We start from the raw sequence: 18,733 nt of genomic DNA, 5'->3' as shown, positions 1-18,733 counted from the left end.
TATGAGTACCTTGGGTAGATGAGCCTAATAGCTGCATGGCCTTGTTACAGAATACAATTTTTGTAAATCAGTGCTGGGGAGAAGGATACTGCAAGCAGGAAATTCTTAGCTAAGCAGATGTTCTGGTGTCTAAAAGTAGTTTTTATGGTTTTGGGATTTCTTTGCTCATATGATTTTTCATCATTGATCACTTAAGTGTTGTTTCTGATTTTTGGGTTGTTTTTTCCTTTCAAGTTGCTGACAAGTATATTAATAGGCCAGTTTTGTACCTGAAAGTGAAATTAAAAGCAAAGATGGCCTGAATGTCACTACAGCTTGGACTCAACGGTCTGTTTTAAGTAGCTAGCTGTAATTTTCCTTATTACCTGAATCTCTCATTTGATAAAATTGCAGAGTATCACTCCATGACCTTAGAAATGAATTAAGGGGTTGTAGTTTCACTAAGCCGATACTTTCCCCACCACTGACAGTACTAAAACAAGGAGGCAAGGTTACCAGTCTGCTTTAAACTTTTGAAAAATAATTCACTCTCTGCTCACCTTTTCCACTGTAGAAAGAGCTCTCTGCTTAGAGCAGTCTAATTACAAAGCTACTATAAAACTTCCATTTTTTAGTACAGTGGAGATGTGTGCCTGTAGGGCAAACAGAGATTTGTAACACCTGTGTGTTATGGGAGAATTTCTGATCACTCGCCTCACTGCTGAGGTCAGCACAGTGGTGTGACAACTTAGATACAGGTTATTCTAAAATATTTTTTCCAATTAAACTTTACCTTTGTGACTTAAATTTTTTTGTCCTGCTTGCAGCAAGAAAAGATTCTGAGAGGATTATCCTGGGATAAGAAGGGTAGAAAGTCTGCATACATCTAATGGGAAAGGGAAATGAATGGTCCTGTAACATTTTTTGCATGCTTCACTTCCCTTGGAAACCACGCTCAGGACTGTACAGTTAGCTTTTCACTGGGAGGTGTGTTCTAGAATTTGGAGGTTGAAAGTGAAGTCCACAGTTGTTTATCCTGGCTTGTTTTCTGGTTACTGTTCCAAGGAGAGAGTGCACTCTTTTTCATGCAGACAGACCTCTGCTGTGTCAAGGCTGCTCAGATTAACTGTGCAGCTGGAATGTATTTTCCACATCACACTTGTGTAGATGTTGCTCTACTGGTTCTCCAGTTCTACCTCTCCAGATTCTTACTGGCTACTGACTACAAATGATGCATTCATAAAATTGAAAACAAAGTAAAGAAAATCACTGCAGCCTGTGATGCCTTTAATACACAATATCTTTATTGTGTAACCCTCAAACTCCTAAGATGTATGTGCATGTTGTTTCAGGTATGATACACAATGCATACTTTACCATGACTGTTCTTGAATTTTGCTGCCTCCTTCAAATGCCATTTGGTTATTTTCAGGGGCTCACTTAACTGTTTGGCAGAGCAAAGGGACAGGGGTTGGTAGAGTATTTGTGGATACTTCTAGGAAAATGTGTTTGCACAGATTTATTCTTGCCATCCTGTCAGGTGGACTGGAAAGGGGTAGAAGAAGGGGGGAGATAGTAATGGACCTATACCAAAAAGAGGAAAAACTAAAAGTTTTGGAGGTTGAATGTGGGCAAATGAAGCAAAGAAGACCAGCAACATGAAGCAGACCAAAAGACCATGGAAAGCTGAACGAGGATAAAAATAGTGAGGGAGAGGAATGCTTGTGTCTTCCATACAATCAAGAGTCTAGTAGTTGCAAGATGTTCAGGTATGCCCTATTAAGAAGTTATAAAGACCTTACTGTAAATTTCCATTTCTTGATATAAAATAATTTACAGGGATTTTCTGAGTTGCTGTATCAACTTTTAATTGATAGTCATTTTAATTCCTATTTAATTCACTTCCCTCCCCCACCTTCCTCTGCCATAACCATACCCACTGTCTTGTTAATGCCTACTTCATTTTCAAATGTTTCAGATCTGTTGTTCTTCAGCACCTAAATAGTCCCAGTAGTTCATAGCAGTAGCCTTTTGGGGCATAAGTAGCTTCTCTTTGCTAATTCTGCTGCTCACTATAGTATTTTACATTCTTAGAATGAATGAATAACACTGTTAGGGTTCCTAGCAAACACCGTGACATGGGATTAAGCCATCAGCAGCATTAGTGGGTCTCTCAGAGCATTGTCCCTGTAGAGAGTTATGTGTTTTAAAGATGGAACAGTGCTGCACAGTAACTTTGATTTATGAGAACTCCCACAAAGCCTTATACGCATTGTTCATCTAAATGTGTGACAATCCAAATCAGCAATATTTCTGAGCATTTCTTGCTTCACTGCATTTACCTTGTTAAATATTATTTAAAATAGAAAGTAGTTTATCAAAATCATAGAGTGAATAGAGACAAAGTGCTACTGCTGTTTGACTCCCTCTTGTTTAGCTGGAAACCAGTTCTTTTCCTTCCTTTGCAGCAGAAAAGCAAAACTGGAGATCTATCATTCTTGGTTCCTGCTTTCTTCATGAAAGCAAACTCTAAAGCTGAAAACATAATTTAATGCTTTAACACTGCTTTATTGTACAAAACAAGCAATTTATTAAATATAGCATCTGTCATTCTTCAGAAAGACAAATACATGCAGAGAGATATGTTTTTTGTTCACATTATTATTTCTCCCTTGCAATAAGTATGACTTTTTCTTGTCCTGTTCAAAGGAATAGGACAAATTTCAGGTTTAGGTGTGCTTCTCAATGAAGCCTTTAAATATAGTCTTATCTTCTCAGTACTACAGATGATAGGAGTTAACACTCCTCAAACACTATTCCTTAGGCAGTGCCCTTTCAGTTAATCTCTGAAATCTTGGTTATTTCATCTTTTACATCCTTGATCTCTGTTTGAACTCTTGTTAGATTGGCCAATTTCTCATTCAGTAAAGCAATTTCCTTTTCCCGTCGTAACACTTCCTCCACTAATCTTCCTATTCTCAGCGTTAGGTCATTTATTAAGGGCTCCAAGATGGCAAACTCCTTTTTAACTTTGTACATCTTAGGTTTTAAATCATTTGCAAATGTAACTGTCTTCAGAACTTTTGCTCTGTCACCTTCAAGATTCAAAAGTCTGTCGGAATGCTTGCTAAAATTGCTCCTTAACTCAGACAGTGCTGTCTTAATTTGCTCAATTTTTCTTGCGTTACTGGATGCCAGACCTTGTATTTTTGTACTTCGGTCAATGCTACTGGTAAGGAGCTCACCTATATTTTTCACTGTTGCTTTTTCACCTTCTTCTACTTTATCTTCTAGGGTTTGCAAAGAATCTGTCAGTGCAGTCATTTCTGAGACCAGGCCTGAAATGCGCCTTATGTCAGTTTTTACTGTCACAATTGTCAACGTTACATTTTTTGCTACGGAAGCTGCATTGTGTTCAGCACTTGAAACTGCATGAAAAAGGCTTGTTAAATTCTTCTCCAGTTCTTCTTGTTTTTTAATTATGCTGCTAGACCATGTTTTCATTGTATAAATATCTTCCTGCAGATATTTAATGTGAGAAATCATTTGAAGATCTTCCAGCTGTTTCATTAAGTTCCAAGTCTTTTCACACTAGAGAGATACAAAAAGATTTCTAGCTTAACTACTCAATGTCAAAATTCAGGCTATACTTTAATGAAATATCTTACTATTCTGACATTCAATTTGAGTGAAAACCTTGTCTCTAGGAAATAAACTTCTGTTACAACACAACCAGATTTTTTTGCTGTATACAGTATAAATGTTAGTACTTCTTCTGTTACAATAAAAATTACAAGAAGGCTATATGACTTTCTAAGGCAACTTCTGAAAACACAAGTCATCAAATGGAATCTTCTTCCATATACAAGAATTTTTAAGTATCCGTAAGAGCTATTTTAGTGAAGGAAAACTCATGCTAGTGTTGGATTTTTGTCTTGATTTGGTAGTTCACTCTTATTTTCTTTTGACTGGATCTTGGTTTTCAAATTTGAGAGGAAAAAAGGAAATTATCTGAGTGATAGTATCCTGTTTAATCCCCAATACATAAGGATAGAACTTAGAAACAGGCCAAACAGGCAAACTGAAACACATTCTAAGAGGCTAGAATTAGTTTCATATTAATCCTTTTCTGGACACTAATAGTAAAAATATCATCATAGAAACCAATATTTTTAACTCTTCAATAGTGCTGGTCATTCCTTAATAGCTCAGACCCATTTGCTCAAAAGCAAAAGACCAAAATTTAGGCTGTGGTAAGTTGTGCTTGTTTCCTACTTAATGCCCTCTGAGAATGAGGATTTAATGTTGAACCTCTGGTATATTCAGCTTTCAGTCTGGTTGAGGTTGATGAAAGACTTTAGATTAGGGGTCATACTACTGGCAATATAACCACCCTGCCCCGAAGAGATACAAAGTTGAAACACTAGAACTGTAACACACTTCTGGAAAAGTATTTTAAAAAACCACTTTTTTATATAATAGTTTTTCCTACTAGGACATGGAACACTGAAGTATTTACTCTTGACCCTTTCTGGAAAAGCAGTCTATTTGAAATTAGACTATGTACTACAATATATTTTTATTTAGAATATCACTGTAAACAGAAATTTATACATAAGTAATAATTATATGAAACCAACATGGCTTTATAACATTGAGAAACACTGGTTTCATAGTGTCTTGAATGGACAATGTTACCTGTTTAGTGAAGGTTTCAGTGGAGTTCTTGAGAAATGAATATACAAAGCCAGAATAATTTCAAGTAGATCTGATTAGGCCATAAATGTGTGTTCTTAATGTTTTTACTAAGCAATCTTCTTTTCTGAGAAATACAGAATTATCAAGACAATAAGTCTGCAGACAATTTATGTTTTCCCTGACATCCAAATTTCAATGACCAGCTGTCAGGCCTATTAAATAGTACTACATCATGTGTAAGTAGGTCTATGGATAAACTGGCTATTCCCTTCTCCCAAGCACATAACTCCACTGATTTTATTAATTACTTTTGCAGAAACTTTGGGAAACAACGTCAATTAAAACTGTTAAACACTGTTAACTGTTTTTTTCTTTTCAAATACAAAGCAATACAAGATGTACCATGTAATGCCTAACAAAGAACATCCTACAGAAGAAAGGGTTAAAATTTGTTTCTAAAGCAACAAAACACCCCCCAAAAAAAACAAAACCAACAACACACCAAAAAACCATGAAATCAAACCAGCTGCTATGTAAATACTAGCTGCTTATAGATATCAGAACAAGAAAAGGTTCTCTGCAGGGGGTACTTTACTAGTGTTTTCTCTAAGGGTGTTGTATCTAAGCTTCTGCTGTTAAAAGTGTACCCAGTTATAAAAATATAACCAGTAAGTGTACTTAAAAATTTCCTGCAGCATGAAACCATTATGGTGTACAATATATTAAAAGCAAGTTACAGCTACCTCTGCTGAGAAATAAGTGATTAATTGTTCACTGTGTTACAAGTCTATGGAAAATAATACACAAAGTAACAACAAAAGAAACTAAATAGTGAAAACTAAATACAAACTAAAAATATGAACTTCCCCCCTCAAAGATAAATACTTTGTTTAAAATTATTTTTAATAAAAGAGAGATTTTAATAAATAAGCTGAAAAGAATATTTAATTTAAGAAAATCTCTTGTCCTCCAGCCTCTTTCTCAACCTTTCAGGCAGTTCCAATGTCTCTTTAGATCAATGACAATAGCTTAGCTATCCTTGATGTTTAAATCACATTATTTATAAAAAAGTGCTTTTTCATCAATGAAAAACTAAGTCCAAATTCACTTATCCCCACTCTGGTCATTTTCTAAGTTAGAGCTTTCTAAAGTTACTTCTTTTGCTTTTGAAGATACTGCCGTGTCAGCCCCTGTTTCTAGAACAGCTAGTTCATGCTGCACTTTGAACAAGCTGCCATTGGACTGAAGGCCTTCAAGAGCCTTCTGCATCACCACTGTATCAGAAACAGTTTTCAACATGTCATTTTCCACAGTGTACAGCTGTGTCTTCAAGTCCTCTATCTTTTTCTCCATACTAAGCAAGTCACTGGACAACCTAAGAATAGAGTGAATAGCATTTTCAATTTTTGGCAAGTGGGTCTTGCACTCCTCAATTTTAGGTTCATAGTTTGCAAGTTTCTTATTCAGGTCTGTGTCCTTGGCTACCAGACTATTCTGTTCTTCTTCTAGCTTTTCAACTGACTTTGCATCCAAGTTCAACTTCTGTTCAACTCTAGAGAATTCATCATCTTCTTGCTTTTTCAGTGTTCTGATATTTCTGGCTGTACTGTCTTCCAAATCTCTTACTCTTTCTGAAAGGGATTTAATTCTTTGGTCAACTTCATTAATTTTGGAAGTAACTTCTGTATGTATGAACTTTGCTTCAGATTTTAAACCACTAGCATTTGTGTTCATTTCATCCAGGCTTCTTCTCCAGGAATTTGTAACATTTTGGAACTTCTCATTAATGCTCTGCATCTTTAGAGAGAGAGTCTGTTCATTGTTCTGAATATCATTTATGATGTTATGAAGAGAAGATATTTCCTGCCCAAACTTAGTCATCACAGAGATAGATGAGGCAGCTTCTTGCAGGACACTTTCAGAAGACTCAAGCTGCATTTACAACACAAAACAATGTCTGTGTCTACTTAACAAAAGTAAGAACACAAAACCATTTCCATTTATTAAGAGAGAATAAAGTCCCTTAAAAGCCACTGTACTTGTTACAAAGCTCCTCTCTGGTGTATTTCCATGTTTCATCTTTAAAATATTGTTAATAAACCTAGCCTGAATAAGTAATAGAGAAAATATATATCTGTTGTTGAACTTCTATAGCATATATGCAATTTTCCATGCATGTTTTTTTTGGTCCAAAATACAGTAAATCCCATGCAACATTTTGCAATCTTAAGTATAGTATATAAATATCCAAATTACATCATGTATAAATGACATTATTCTGAGATCAGTGCTGAAACAAAAATCACTGGCACGAGCCATGCTGTGCTAACATCATTATCTGTAAGGTATCAGGTATAATTCAGCAGCCAGCACAGCTTTTCTCCTTGCTAATACATTGTAATATCTTTTTCATTAATATCATATTTTCTTATCTATCACTTTATTATGTCTTCACATTATTAGAACAGGTCTGCTACATCAAAATGCTGGTAAATTTTCTTCAAATCAATGTATTTTAGAATTGCACACGAAAGAGGATGGCAGAATGAAATGTTCATTTATGTAAGTTCTTCAAAATAGTTTAGTTTCTAAAAAATAATACTGATATACAACTACTGTATTCACATACTGGAAAAATGGCATGGATTGACATGCTTTGTCACATGAAAGAGTCTCTAAAGGTCTATTCACAGGCAAGTAAAATACATTATGAAAACGTGTTTTAAAACAGTTAAATTAACAAAATAACAATGAAGTAAACAATGACAAATGTTCACCACAGATTGTCCAATTAAGATGTTAATGATTACCTTTTCAGAAATTAAGTTTACTTTATTTCCCACATCCAGGATTTTTCCAGCTTCTTGATGTAAAAAATTGTACTTCCTTTCCAGATCAGCAAATTGACCTGACTGCTGAAATAGAAACCTGCAAATTTCAAGTAAATAAACAGAAAGCATAGCTCCTTAATTAGCAGATATTAACTATTCCACAGCAAATTGTTAGTGGAGGGATTTGTGTTCACAGAATTTGCTAGATCAATACATGACAGAAAAAAACCAAAAAACAATGAAATTGATCTGTTTTGGTACTGGAGTTATCTTCCAAAAGAAGCATGACAACAAGGAAGCACCCATAGATGTCTTTGCTATTACACTGCATGCTAAGGTAACTAAGGCACTGATGCTGCTAAGATACTTTAAAACATCTTTAACAAAGGTATTTGACCTTTACTTAGAGACTCCACCTGATAAACAGTTTATTACACTGCTGAGCAAATTATTTACAGAAAATCCTATTTAATTTCTTCTGACCAATTATTTATTGCCTGCCAAATGAGCATTTACTGTCAGACTAAGTTGCTCTCCAGGTAGATACAGTCTCCAAAGCAGGTATTTAGAATTCATGAGCAAGGCAGCTTCAACATGATGTAACAGATGGAGCTTCTGTAGTAACTCACTGCAGGATCCTGTTTCCATGCTTGTGAATACTGCTACTCTTTCCTTGATCCTGCTGGCTTTAACAGGTTTCTATAGACACTTAGCCCAAGCACTCTGTTAACATGTAAATCATACAGCCCACAGAATACAAAAGAAAGTATGAAAATCCACTTAGAGAGTTACTTACCAGCTCACCACCAGGCAAATAGCAAGGGAAATGATACTCAAACTTGTCCTTGAGTCCATGCAAAAGGAACTGTGATTATTGCTGGTCCTGGGACCTGCCAGCTTCCCATAATTACTGTGCTTTTCAGCCTTCTGTGAATCTTCACTGGTCTTGGATGAAGAAATACCTTTTTTCCTTGGCTTAACTTCAGACATTTTGTGGTTTTAAAAAGCAGAAGCAAACAAGAGAGCTAGGAAAAAAAAACCCAGAAAGGACTAGTTTTTACTTCTTACTTTCTACTTTCAAATATCCTCAAACATAAACTTTAAGTACACAAATACACCCCCAAGAATTTTTCTTTTAGTGTTCACTATGTTTCCTAGTTATGTGAACTTTTGTAATGTATCATAATACTTTCATTTGCTTTCTATATTACAGAGCACTGCTTTCATATTTTCTCCAACTGAACTGACTTTCCAAGCTTAAGCTAATTTCACCTTTCCAGAAATATTTTGTCTGTTTTACAATGAGCTATTTTAAATACGTATTTAAAATTACAAGAATTAAATGTATATTTCTTTTTGTAGCTAATGACTGTCACAAGCTCATCAATTTCACCAATGAACTTGTGTTTTACCTGTAGATTTAAAAAAAAAATTATTACCTACATCACACTAAAAGGGAAAAGTAAATTTTTCAGTTTTAAAAATAAAATTGCAAATCAAGCTTTAATTAAGAAATAGTTCTGTTGTAATGATTTCATGTCATCTGTAGAACCACAAACGTCAGTTAACAAAAAATCGTGATAGAAAAATTCAGAAGGTTAATGAAATCATGCCTGTAGAAAAAAGAAAAACTAAAACTTCCTCTTAGTAAAATTAATGTCAGAATAGATTGAGGCAATATGAATCTCCAGCTCATATTTGAACCAACCAAGTGAAGTCCAAAGTGTAGTTTTAAAGCCTAAAATCTTCCACCATACTGCTCAAGATAGAGTTGATCCTTGGCAGAGTTGCTTTAGCCTAATTTGAGACCAAACTGTTGTGCTGGTTTTTTGGATCACTTTGCAGCATTGCAGCTGAGTCACATATCAAAATATAAATATTTGGCAATACTTACATAGCCACGTACAGGGTTAAAAGGCTTTGTTTAAAATCTAATCTATCATGCAGGTATCTTAGAGCTGTTTGAGCCACAGTACTAGGAAGCATGCTGTGAGCTTGAAGTATGGAGGAAAAAAACTTTTCATTTAAAAAAAAGGGGAAAACCCCAACAAAAATTCCACCAAAACAGAAAAATTGTATTTTGAAGCTTTTAAAACATCTTTGGGTTCGAGAGCACATCTTGTGAAGTTAAAGTGGAGAAAAAAAAAAAAAAAAAGAATTCTGAATAGCAGCTAGAAAAAGAGTTTAACAGAGAAAAGCAAAGCTCTGCTTTAAGAGGACAGCGCGCAGCCCGGTGCGGTGCAGAGGGATGAGCCGCAGCTCCCCAGGGACCCTCCCGGACCTGCGGCCGCGCTGGGTCCGCTCCCCCAAAGTGATGGAGTGTCCCCAGAGTGACCGACTGTCCCCTCCTCTCCCCCTAAAGTGATGGAGTGTCCCCAAAGTGACCGACTGTCCCCTCCTCTCCCCCTAAAGTGATGGAGTGCCCCCAGAGTGACCGACTGTCCCCTCCTCTCCCCCAAAGTGATGGAGTGCCCCCAGAGTGATGGACTGTCCCCTCCGCCCTCCCAGAGTGACGGGCTGCCCTCTCCGCCGCCCCGAAGTGACCCACATCCCCTCCGAGCCCCCAGCCCTGGCAGTCCCGGCCCCCACCTCCCCGTCCCTGCGGCCGCTCCGTACCCGCCGCGCTGCTCCGGCCTCGGGTGCGGGGATAGAGGCGGCAGGGCCGCCCGGCCCCGCAGGCACCACGTTTACAGGCCCCGGGGCCCCTCCCCCGGCCGCGGCTGGCGCATCGCTGTGGCAGGCGGGCACAGGCCGGGCTCGGCGGCTCCGCGCCGGCGCGGGAGGCAGCGCGGGGCTTTGTTCGGCACCGAGCGGGCCGGGCCGGCCCTTCCCCGCCCAGCCCGGAAGGAGGAAGCGCTGGCGGCGCCGCCTTCCCGGGAGCCGCGGGGCAGGGCTGCGGCCGGGGCTCGGCGGGCTCGGCGCTGCCGGGGCTCCGCTGCCGCCAGCTGAGGGCACGCAGGGCCCGGCCGGGTTCCGCCGGGGCAGCTTAGGGGCCGGCGGCAGGGCGGGCTGAGCGCCTCGGCTGCTGTTCCCTTCGGCTGGAGAGCGGCACGGTGTGAGTTAACCCTTTGATTTGGGTGTTTGAGGGGCGATTTCTTTTGTATTTGCTTCGCGTGAGGCAGTATTGTTGTTGTTTTTCGACCGGGGAGCTTTAGTGTCCCCTTTCCTCCGCGGTGCGGTGGGATGAAGGTAGGGTGGAAGGCTTTCCTAGCCACGTAATTTTCAGTGAAAATAGGGAATTCTGTCAGCACGGCGGAAGAGGCATTCCATCACGGGTTGATGCCGAGGCAGCTGCTCTACATCTGCCCAGTTTATGCAGGAGAGAGTGCGGAAAGGGCGAACGCTTCTGCAGGCACCAGCACCGCTGCCCTGTGGAGGAGTTTGGACTTGTTTATGGAGCTTTCCTGGCGGGAGTGTCATCAGAGAGAGCCTTTTGATCGACTGGGACTCTCAGAGTCGCTGATCAGTTCTGGGAAACCTCTAGTCAATAGTTTTCACCTTCTATTTTCTTCAGACGTTTGTTTTTTTATGATATGGAGGAAGAATGCGAGTTTAAAATTGCGTGTCCGAGTGCTGATAAAGGAAGGCCTAGCGCAGTCAGTGGCAGTGTTGGGTGCTCGCTCTTCCATCAGATGGCAAGATCCCAGTGTCCTTGTTTGGAGTCCTGGAGACAGCAACGCCTTTATCCCGCACAATGAGACCAGTCCTCTTCCTCATCCTGTTGTCCCAATCACATAATCCAAGGACTTAAAAAAATTGAGGGATGTAGTGAGTGGGGAGAAGACATTTTAGTAGAGACATTTAGCAAGTTGCTAGTATATAAGAAGCTTATAGTCTTTGGTTCTGTAGTTCTGGAAGTGTTCATAAACATAAATTCATAGGAATGGGGAAAAGAATTTGTATTTTCAGAATTAGCAGGTGCTTTCCTGCTCTTTCTGATGCTAACACCCAAATTTATGAGCTGTTTAAAAACTTTTTTTCTCATGCTAGCAAGTTATGTTCCCTGTCTGACTTCACTTCCCCCTCCCTTCTTTTTCACAATGAAGAAATATGGATGTCAAGAGTAGAAACTATTTGCTTATGAATCGTCAAGCACTGGAAAATGACATCAAGACTTCTTATATTATGGATCGTATGATTTCTGATGAAGTACTAACATTACAGGAGGAGGAGAGAGTGAAGCAACAGGTAAAATTATCTCTCACTGCTATTTCTCTTCCTAGTCTACTCACATATTTTGCCATCCTTTTTAAAAATAGTAATTTCTGACTGTCTAATTCCTGGATTTGTCAAATTCTAAAGTGTATGTCTTGCACACAGTTTTTGTTGCTCTTGAAAATATTAAGGGCTTGCTAAATTAAAAGGCTGTTTCTATAGTAATAGTCTATAATTTACAGAGTCATAGATTACAATATTTCTGAGGTTTCTTAGTTTTGTATAATACCTCTTCTAATTTTCTTTTCCTAGAATACACGGAAGGAGCGAGCAGCTATGCTGATAAACATTATTCTTACAAAAGATAATAATTCCTATAGATCCTTTTATAATGCACTGCTCCATGAAGGGTACAGAGATCTTGCTGCTCTTCTTCAGGATGGCATCCCTGCTGTCTCCTCTGGTAACAGAAAGAGTTCAATGGATGGAATGACTTCCTATGGTCAGTGTAACTGCAGCAATCCCTGTGCTTGAGTGTGAACACAAGCTGTCTTTTTTATTCCTTAGAAAGTGACTATGTGTAATACGTGTTCCAATGAAAAAGGAGCAGTTGGGGCATTTGTTTGTTTTGGTGGTGTAGTAACTATATCTCTGTTTCATCTACTTAATGTGGCAGGAGATTTACAACAGTTACAACTTTTATAGCTCATCTTGAAAGTGTTCATACTGAATAATGCTTATTTTTAAAGGCCTGATGGTCTCACCATTTTCTCTAATCTGTAACATTTTTGCTGTAAGCTAAAGGAAGGCTCATTTGTACGTATTAAAAGAAAAACTTGTAGCCTTCAAAAGTCTGCTATTTTTCATGAAGAGTAATCTGGAATCTCTCAGCCTACATTGATCTTGTTGATTCATTGATCACTTGATCTAATTATTAGGTTACCTAATTCTTTCCTCCAGATGTTTTAGTTACCCTATATAAGTTCCATAACTTTTACCTACATTGTCATCTTTGACTGACATGAAATAAATTTGTAGTTTCTAATGGGCAGAACCTTCTAACTGCCATATTTACTGGCACTCTACATTTATTAAGAGTCAAAGGCATGTGGAGTTCAAGGCTGTCTTAGGTAATCAAAGTTTATCAGTTATATTACCCCATATGACCACAAAGTGGGCAGATGAAGTGCACATTTCCTTTCCTGTTATGCTTTACCTCTTTCAAGTCGTGCTATCTCAGCTTAAATCAATGTAAGTCTTGCTTGGACCCTGGTGCTGAGAACTGCCAAGGAAAGGCCTTACACAGCATCCTTTCTTTTCTGCTGCATGCACGGTGTGGTGACTTCTGGCTGAGAAAGTGACTTGGTTATTTGGTATAGTAATGTTGAGCTCCTATGTTTGCCACAGTTTCCATGGGAGATGTTAATTCTCTTTTCACTTCTAGGGAATAACATAACAAGCTTTCCTCCTGCAGTTATTAAAAGACTGTATTAGATAGGGGCCTAGTTACATGCTAAGTAATTTATTTATAAAAAGCAGTATTTTTTCAGTATTTGGTATTTTGAGTCCAGCAGTTTTTAGGACATTTTTATGGGACATGAGGTGGGGAAGGAGACCATTAGTTATTTTGGGTGAAGTGTTGTTTGGTTGGGTTTGAAGAGGTATCACATTTAGAGCTCATGTTTTATTTTGATGTTTCTTGTTCTTAACTTTAGTGAAGACCATTCTCTGCGAAGGGGGCGTACCACAGAGACCAGTTGTGTTTGTCACTCGGCCAAAACTGGTAGATGCTATTAAAAAGAAACTGTACTGCTTGGGAAGTGATCCAGGTTGGGTCACAGTTTATGGAATGGCAGGCTGTGGGAAGACTGTTTTAACAGCAGAAGCTTTAAGGGATCCTCAGCTCTTGGAAGGTACTTTCAGAAAAACATCTGGATTTTTATAAAAATCACTATAGGTATACACTTATTGAACATTTATGGTGCAATATCATATGACACCTTGAAAGTGATTTGGTTTCTAAATTTCTTAGATGATTCTGAAATATTTGCTTGCAACATACAACTTTCATAACCATTTAGTGGTTAGGACCACTAAGTATTCTATTACTTTGTAGAAAAAGGTTTTGAATAACTTTTCACCTTAGAGTCTGCTTTGGTTTATGAGAGTAGATGCATCCTTAATTAACTTGAAATTGTTATTTCTGTTAGTGCAAAATAGTATATGTAGTTATATTCCTTTTGGGCATTGGTTGTAAGGTTCTCAGATTCCTTTCCTTGTTATGTGAGTTTAAAGAATCTTGCTCTAACTTTTGGATATATTTTAATAGTGACAGACATTTGTGGCTGATTAGTATTGCCTTAGCTTAAAGTAGATCATAGATGCAACAGTTTAATGGCATTTTTTCTATTTTATTTATTTTCCCTTGCATAAGACACTAGAAGGAGAAAGTAGGACTTGACATTAAAGAAAAAAATGATGTAGGGATAGAAACTATAGCATCCTCTGCTGGAGCTGACTCTTCTAGGTATATTCTTCATCATTGTTTCAGGATTATTTTTACACCCCAGACTCTGAACTCCTGCAGTACTACACAGTTAAAAATGTAAATGGTAGGTCAGACTAGCAGAAAGATGGATGCAGAAGGGGCTGTGGAGGGACAGGAAGGAAGATGTGTAGAAAGGAGAGACAACAGCATGAGTGATGGTGTGAAATTCCTGTGGGTATACTGTCTGTTCCTTTAAAAATAAACAGGAGATTTTGTAGAACCATCCTTTGGTGTCAATAGTAGAGTTGCAAGGATGGCTTGCAATGGACTTTACAAGTTTGTGTTTTAATTAATGCTGACTTATTACTGTAAGTTGCTATTAAATATTTAAAATTATTTAAAATGTATAGCATGATTAATGTTGTTTTTCTTGCTAGATTACTTTCCAGGAGGAGTTCAGTGGATCTCTGTTGGGAAACAAGACAAAGCAGGGCTCCTCATAAAACTTCAGAATCTCTGTAGTAGATTGGAACAGGACTCCACTCTTTCACAAAGACCACTTAACATTGAGGAGGCTAAAGATCGTCTTCGTTTGCTGATGTTACGCAAATACCCCAGGTGATGTCACTGAATCAAATTCTATTCTTTTAGCTGATGAAACTTTGCAGAGTAACCTTGGTCTAACCATCTGTGGTGTCTGTGTTGTGGTTACATGTGTCTGTGGTGTGTCTTTTGGTTTTTTAACCAACTTCCTAACTTAGACTAATAAGACTTCTATCAACAAAATACATTAACCGGCTGTGCAGAAGTCATATTTGCTTGGAAAAGCAAATAGTGAAATAATGAAAGATGGGATTGAATAGTGAAAGATGGGAATAAGCAGCTGGAAATAAGGATTTCTCTAACTTCCAGTGTTCTCATTGTGTGTAGTAGCAGTGTGTAGACTGCTTTACTGATATGTGAGGATTATACAGCAGAAAAAAAGGTGTGTATTTATCACTGCAGAAAATTCTTCCTTTCCAGAACAACCAGTGTCTTTAAAAAGTGTTTGGTCTAGAGATACCAAAATGAAAGCTGGTTTTCATTATGTGATCAATTATTGCCAAGAAACTAGTATCTTGCTCAGTCATTGCACAGGTTTTTTTCACCTTTGAGCAATAGTTTTTGTTATTTGCTAAGGATTTAATTATTTTCTGGGAAAATCTGTACTAAACTAAATAAGCCTGCTTGTTCAGTGAGTTATCTTGGGAATAATACTCCAGCCTTGTGATCTTTATAGATAACAGAGTAGAATACTGGCATTTCTGTACAGGGGAAAAAAAAAAGTTTTTCTTGTGAAGAAAAGATGTGGAAAATACTGACAGGTCCTTTAAAAGAAATCTATCAGCTGAAACTGCAGTTACCCTTGAAGGATGTGAAGGGGTTGTCTCCGTTTCCGTTGTTATTTCTTTTTTATTAACAAAGAAATCAAAACTCTTCAATACAGAAGTGGGCATGGGAGGAAATAGAGGGGAATGTGCCTGGGAGTAAGGTTCATAGAGAGTGCAAGTGTGTGGGAAACAAAGCTTCACTGCAGCTTGGGAAGGAGCTGTCTCTACTCTGGAATTCTCTTTGGCAACAAGAAGTCACTTTAGCTATATTTGGATTCAGACAGCCAACCCAGTAAATCTCTTGGGAATAAAGTATTAGCCAAAGGATTTAGATTTTGAAGCCAGTATGTTTCTTGGGATTAAATTATTTGTCAAATGAAAAATTGAAACTATGGTATATTTTAAAATAAGAAATTACAGGATTTAATCTCCTGTGATTGTTATCAGAAGGTTTTGTTTGTTGCTTTGAGGTACATTTTTGTTTGTTTTTGTTTTTCTTTGTTTTAAGCGTTCTTTTAATAATCCCAACTAGAATTTAAGATGTGTTGATGTGACTGGAGGAGAAAAATCACTGGTACCTAATGAATGGGAGGACTTTGAAGTGCTCAGATTAATTAAAAACATAAAATCAGGCTGTAATTTTGAAGTGCTCAGATTAATTAAAAACATAAAATCAGGCTGTAATTTCTGTCACCTATCATATTTTCAGTCTTGAAAGTGCCACAAAATGAGTTCTCTATGGCTATGACAGTGTTCTTGTGAACGCCTCTGATTTATCAAAAGGTTATTAATGGAAGAATTGTATGAAAATGAGATAAGGGTATCCAAGACTTAAGTGTATCTTTGAGAATGTGTATACACTTCTTTAAGGAGGATCAAGTTCTTGTTTATAGGGTTTGATGGTGTAAGTGCCACTTAGCTGGGCAAAATGCGGAAGTGTTGTCATGCTTCAGTGAGAACTGGACAACTTAAGCAGTAACTAGTAGAGTGGAAAATTCCATCCCTTAATAAAAAGTGTAGTAAATGTAAACAATTTGCAGGATTAGGTGTCAATAACTAAAAAACTCACTGAATGCAAATAAACTGTTATTTTTTTTCATACATCTGCTTGCCGGCTAGTCTTTTTGACTTTCTTTCTCCCTTAAGCACATTCTTTTAAAAACAGTTTTCAGTAACTTCTCTGTCATGTAAAGGCAGGTGTGGGGAAGTCTGCTGTACAGTATTCTGGTGAGATTCCATGTAGGAACTTACAAATGTGGGTGGTCATAGGATTGGAATATGTAGTCATTATGAAATGACATTTATGTAAGACAAGCCTTGCCATTCAAGACAACTGCTTTACAAGAGGATTAGTCTCATATAGCTTTCCAAAGATACAAGAACAAAATTGAAAACTTGAGTAAAAAGGAAACTTAAATGCTTCCCCACCAAGCTTATTACTAGCTTGTGTCAGAGTTATCTAGTTTTATACAACTCTTTTTTTCTTTTATGATACCTAGCGACTTAAAACCAGTAAATATTTCTGTTTTTCCTGGTGTCTACTAATGGAAATGTTACTCAAAACGTTGTTTACACTTGAGTTGTAGCTATGAAATAATAAATGGTAAATACCTTTTTGTGATAATTGCATTCAGCTTCTTGCACAGTGTTTAATCACAGAATCACCAAGGTTGGAAGAGACCTTCAAGATCATCAGGTCCAACTATCAACCCAGCACCACCATAATTACTCCTCAACCATATCCCCTAAGTGCCACATCCAGATACTTCTTGAATGATTCCAGAGACCACCTCCCTTGGCAATTTATTCCAGTGCTTAACCACTCTTTCAGGAAAATTATTTTTCTAATATCTAATCTGAACTGCCCAGGTGCAATTTAAGGCCATTTCCTCTTATCCTTCCTCTTGAGACATGGCAAAAAGACCAACTACCACCTGGCTACAACCTCCTTTCAGGTCATAAAGATTGATAAGGTCCCCCCGACCCTTCTTTTCTCCAGGCTAAAAAACCCCAACTCCCTCAGCTGTCCCTCTTAGGACATTTTCTAGACCCTTTACCAGCTTTGTTACCCTTCTCTGGACATACTATTAAGATATTCTACATATTAATATAAGAAAATTATGCAGTAATACTTTTTAAATTCTGAAAATGTTTTTTCTTTATTAAAACGCAATACTTTATTTTAACATTAGTAGTTAATCTGAAGTATTTCTTCTCACACTTAGGTCTCTTTTGGTCCTGGATGACATTTGGGATTCTTGGGTGTTAAAAGCATTTGATAATCAATGTCAGGTACTCATCACAAGCAGGGACAGGAGTGTAACAGATGCTGTGGCTGGTAAGGAGCAGTTTCCTCTCCTGCACCACAGATTTTATGTGTCTGTGTCTGCAGATTGTTCATGTGAGCTTTCCAAAGAATTTGATAGAATCTGTCTGTCAATCTGTGCACAAGTGGCAGCGTTTTAGAATTCTTTATAAGACTTTATTCTCTTTGTGAAATAAATGTTGTATGTTATCCTGAAAGTTACATGTTTACATTGGTGAGTTCAGTAATTCTCAGCAGAATAAATTAACCTCTATGACACTGGTGCTGTTAGACTGATTATCTCTATTCACCGGTGACTGCCCATAATGCATTTGTAATTATTAGCTTATAGTTTGTTTTTTCTATATATATATATCTCTAATGCAGGCTGATTGTGATAGTAGAATTTATACTCTTCTTAGTACTATGCAAAAAATCATGAGCCTTTGCTCCAGTTTTACTTGGAAAATGCTTTGAATTTCCGTATGGTTTTATGCATTTGGTGAAATTTTTTCCATGTTTCTGTTTCTAGGCAATAAATACGAGGTTCATGTAGAAAGTGGACTAGCACATGAGAAAGGGCTGGAGATTTTATCCCTATTTGTGAATATGAAAATATCAGAACTTCCAGAACAAGCTAACTCTCTTGTAAGAGAATGCAAAGGTATTCTAGTTGCTCTTTGTCATACAATCTACCACTGAATGTCTTTTCCTTTTTTTCTTCTATGTTTTGACTTAAAAATAGAGAAGGGAATATCCTTTAATACTGTATATGTTAAGTAAAATACAGGTGCTTGTTAAATATTTTGTGTTTTTTTTTTTTAAGCTTAGCAGAAGTCTCATTTGATTTTTGGGTAGTTTTCTTCAGTATATTTTCTCTCTGCACCACAGATGCACTTAAATTTGG

General features: G+C 37.7%; 3 protein-coding genes across 5 annotated transcripts in view; 1 reads left to right on the top strand and 2 right to left on the bottom strand.

The window, feature by feature from the left end:
• Positions 1 to 332: 332 nt before the first annotated feature.
• LOC130266266 (inhibitor of nuclear factor kappa-B kinase-interacting protein-like) lies at positions 333 to 5,684 on the bottom strand. The gene is made up of 2 exons (XM_056515589.1): positions 4,678 to 5,684; positions 333 to 3,570 (listed from the first exon to the last, which is right to left on the bottom strand). The coding sequence occupies exon 2, from the start codon at positions 3,547 to 3,549 to the stop codon at positions 2,815 to 2,817; it is 735 nt and encodes a 244-aa protein (XP_056371564.1). The 5' UTR covers positions 3,550 to 3,570; positions 4,678 to 5,684; the 3' UTR covers positions 333 to 2,814.
• Positions 4,678 to 10,199, bottom strand: IKBIP (IKBKB interacting protein). The gene is made up of 4 exons (XM_056515579.1): positions 10,125 to 10,199; positions 8,305 to 8,533; positions 7,488 to 7,605; positions 4,678 to 6,609 (listed from the first exon to the last, which is right to left on the bottom strand). Exons 2-4 carry the CDS (start codon positions 8,496 to 8,498, stop codon positions 5,782 to 5,784), a joined length of 1,140 nt encoding a protein of 379 aa, XP_056371554.1. The 5' UTR covers positions 8,499 to 8,533; positions 10,125 to 10,199; the 3' UTR covers positions 4,678 to 5,781.
• Positions 10,200 to 10,388: 189 nt separating this feature from the next.
• The window catches only part of APAF1 (apoptotic peptidase activating factor 1), a 30,207-nt gene continuing 21,862 nt past the window's right edge, over positions 10,389 to 18,733 (top strand). For 2 of the 3 annotated variants that reach the window (XM_056515562.1, XM_056515565.1), the window contains exons 1-7: positions 10,389 to 10,563; positions 11,555 to 11,696; positions 11,976 to 12,165; positions 13,379 to 13,576; positions 14,589 to 14,769; positions 17,747 to 17,859; positions 18,359 to 18,490. In XM_056515562.1, the coding sequence (XP_056371537.1) occupies positions 11,559 to 11,696; positions 11,976 to 12,165; positions 13,379 to 13,576; positions 14,589 to 14,769; positions 17,747 to 17,859; positions 18,359 to 18,490 (952 nt within the window). In that variant the 5' untranslated portion in view covers positions 10,389 to 10,563; positions 11,555 to 11,558. The remainder of the gene's footprint in view (positions 10,564 to 11,554; positions 11,697 to 11,975; positions 12,166 to 13,378; positions 13,577 to 14,588; positions 14,770 to 17,746; positions 17,860 to 18,358; positions 18,491 to 18,733) is intronic. The other variant, XM_056515557.1, reaches the window with a different exon arrangement.

Source organism: Oenanthe melanoleuca, chromosome 1A, assembly GCF_029582105.1.
Source record: "Oenanthe melanoleuca isolate GR-GAL-2019-014 chromosome 1A, OMel1.0, whole genome shotgun sequence".
Lineage (NCBI taxonomy): Eukaryota > Metazoa > Chordata > Aves > Passeriformes > Muscicapidae > Oenanthe > Oenanthe melanoleuca.
The sequence above is the reverse complement of the archived record's forward strand: the minus strand, read 5'-3'. Positions and strand labels throughout refer to the sequence as shown.

Coding starts and splice junctions, on each gene's coding strand:
- IKBIP (XM_056515579.1), bottom strand. CDS start 8,498: ATGTCTGAAGTTAAGCCAAGGAAAAAAGGTATTTCTTCATCCAAGACC. Junction 7,606..8,304: donor ATTTGCCTGGTGGTGAGCTG/GTAAGTAACTCT, acceptor TGAAATTTGCAG/GTTTCTATTTCAGCAGTCAG. Junction 6,610..7,487: donor TAAACTTAATTTCTGAAAAG/GTAATCATTAAC, acceptor TTGTAAATGCAG/CTTGAGTCTTCTGAAAGTGT.
- LOC130266266 (XM_056515589.1), bottom strand. CDS start 3,549: ATGAAACAGCTGGAAGATCTTCAAATGATTTCTCACATTAAATATCTG.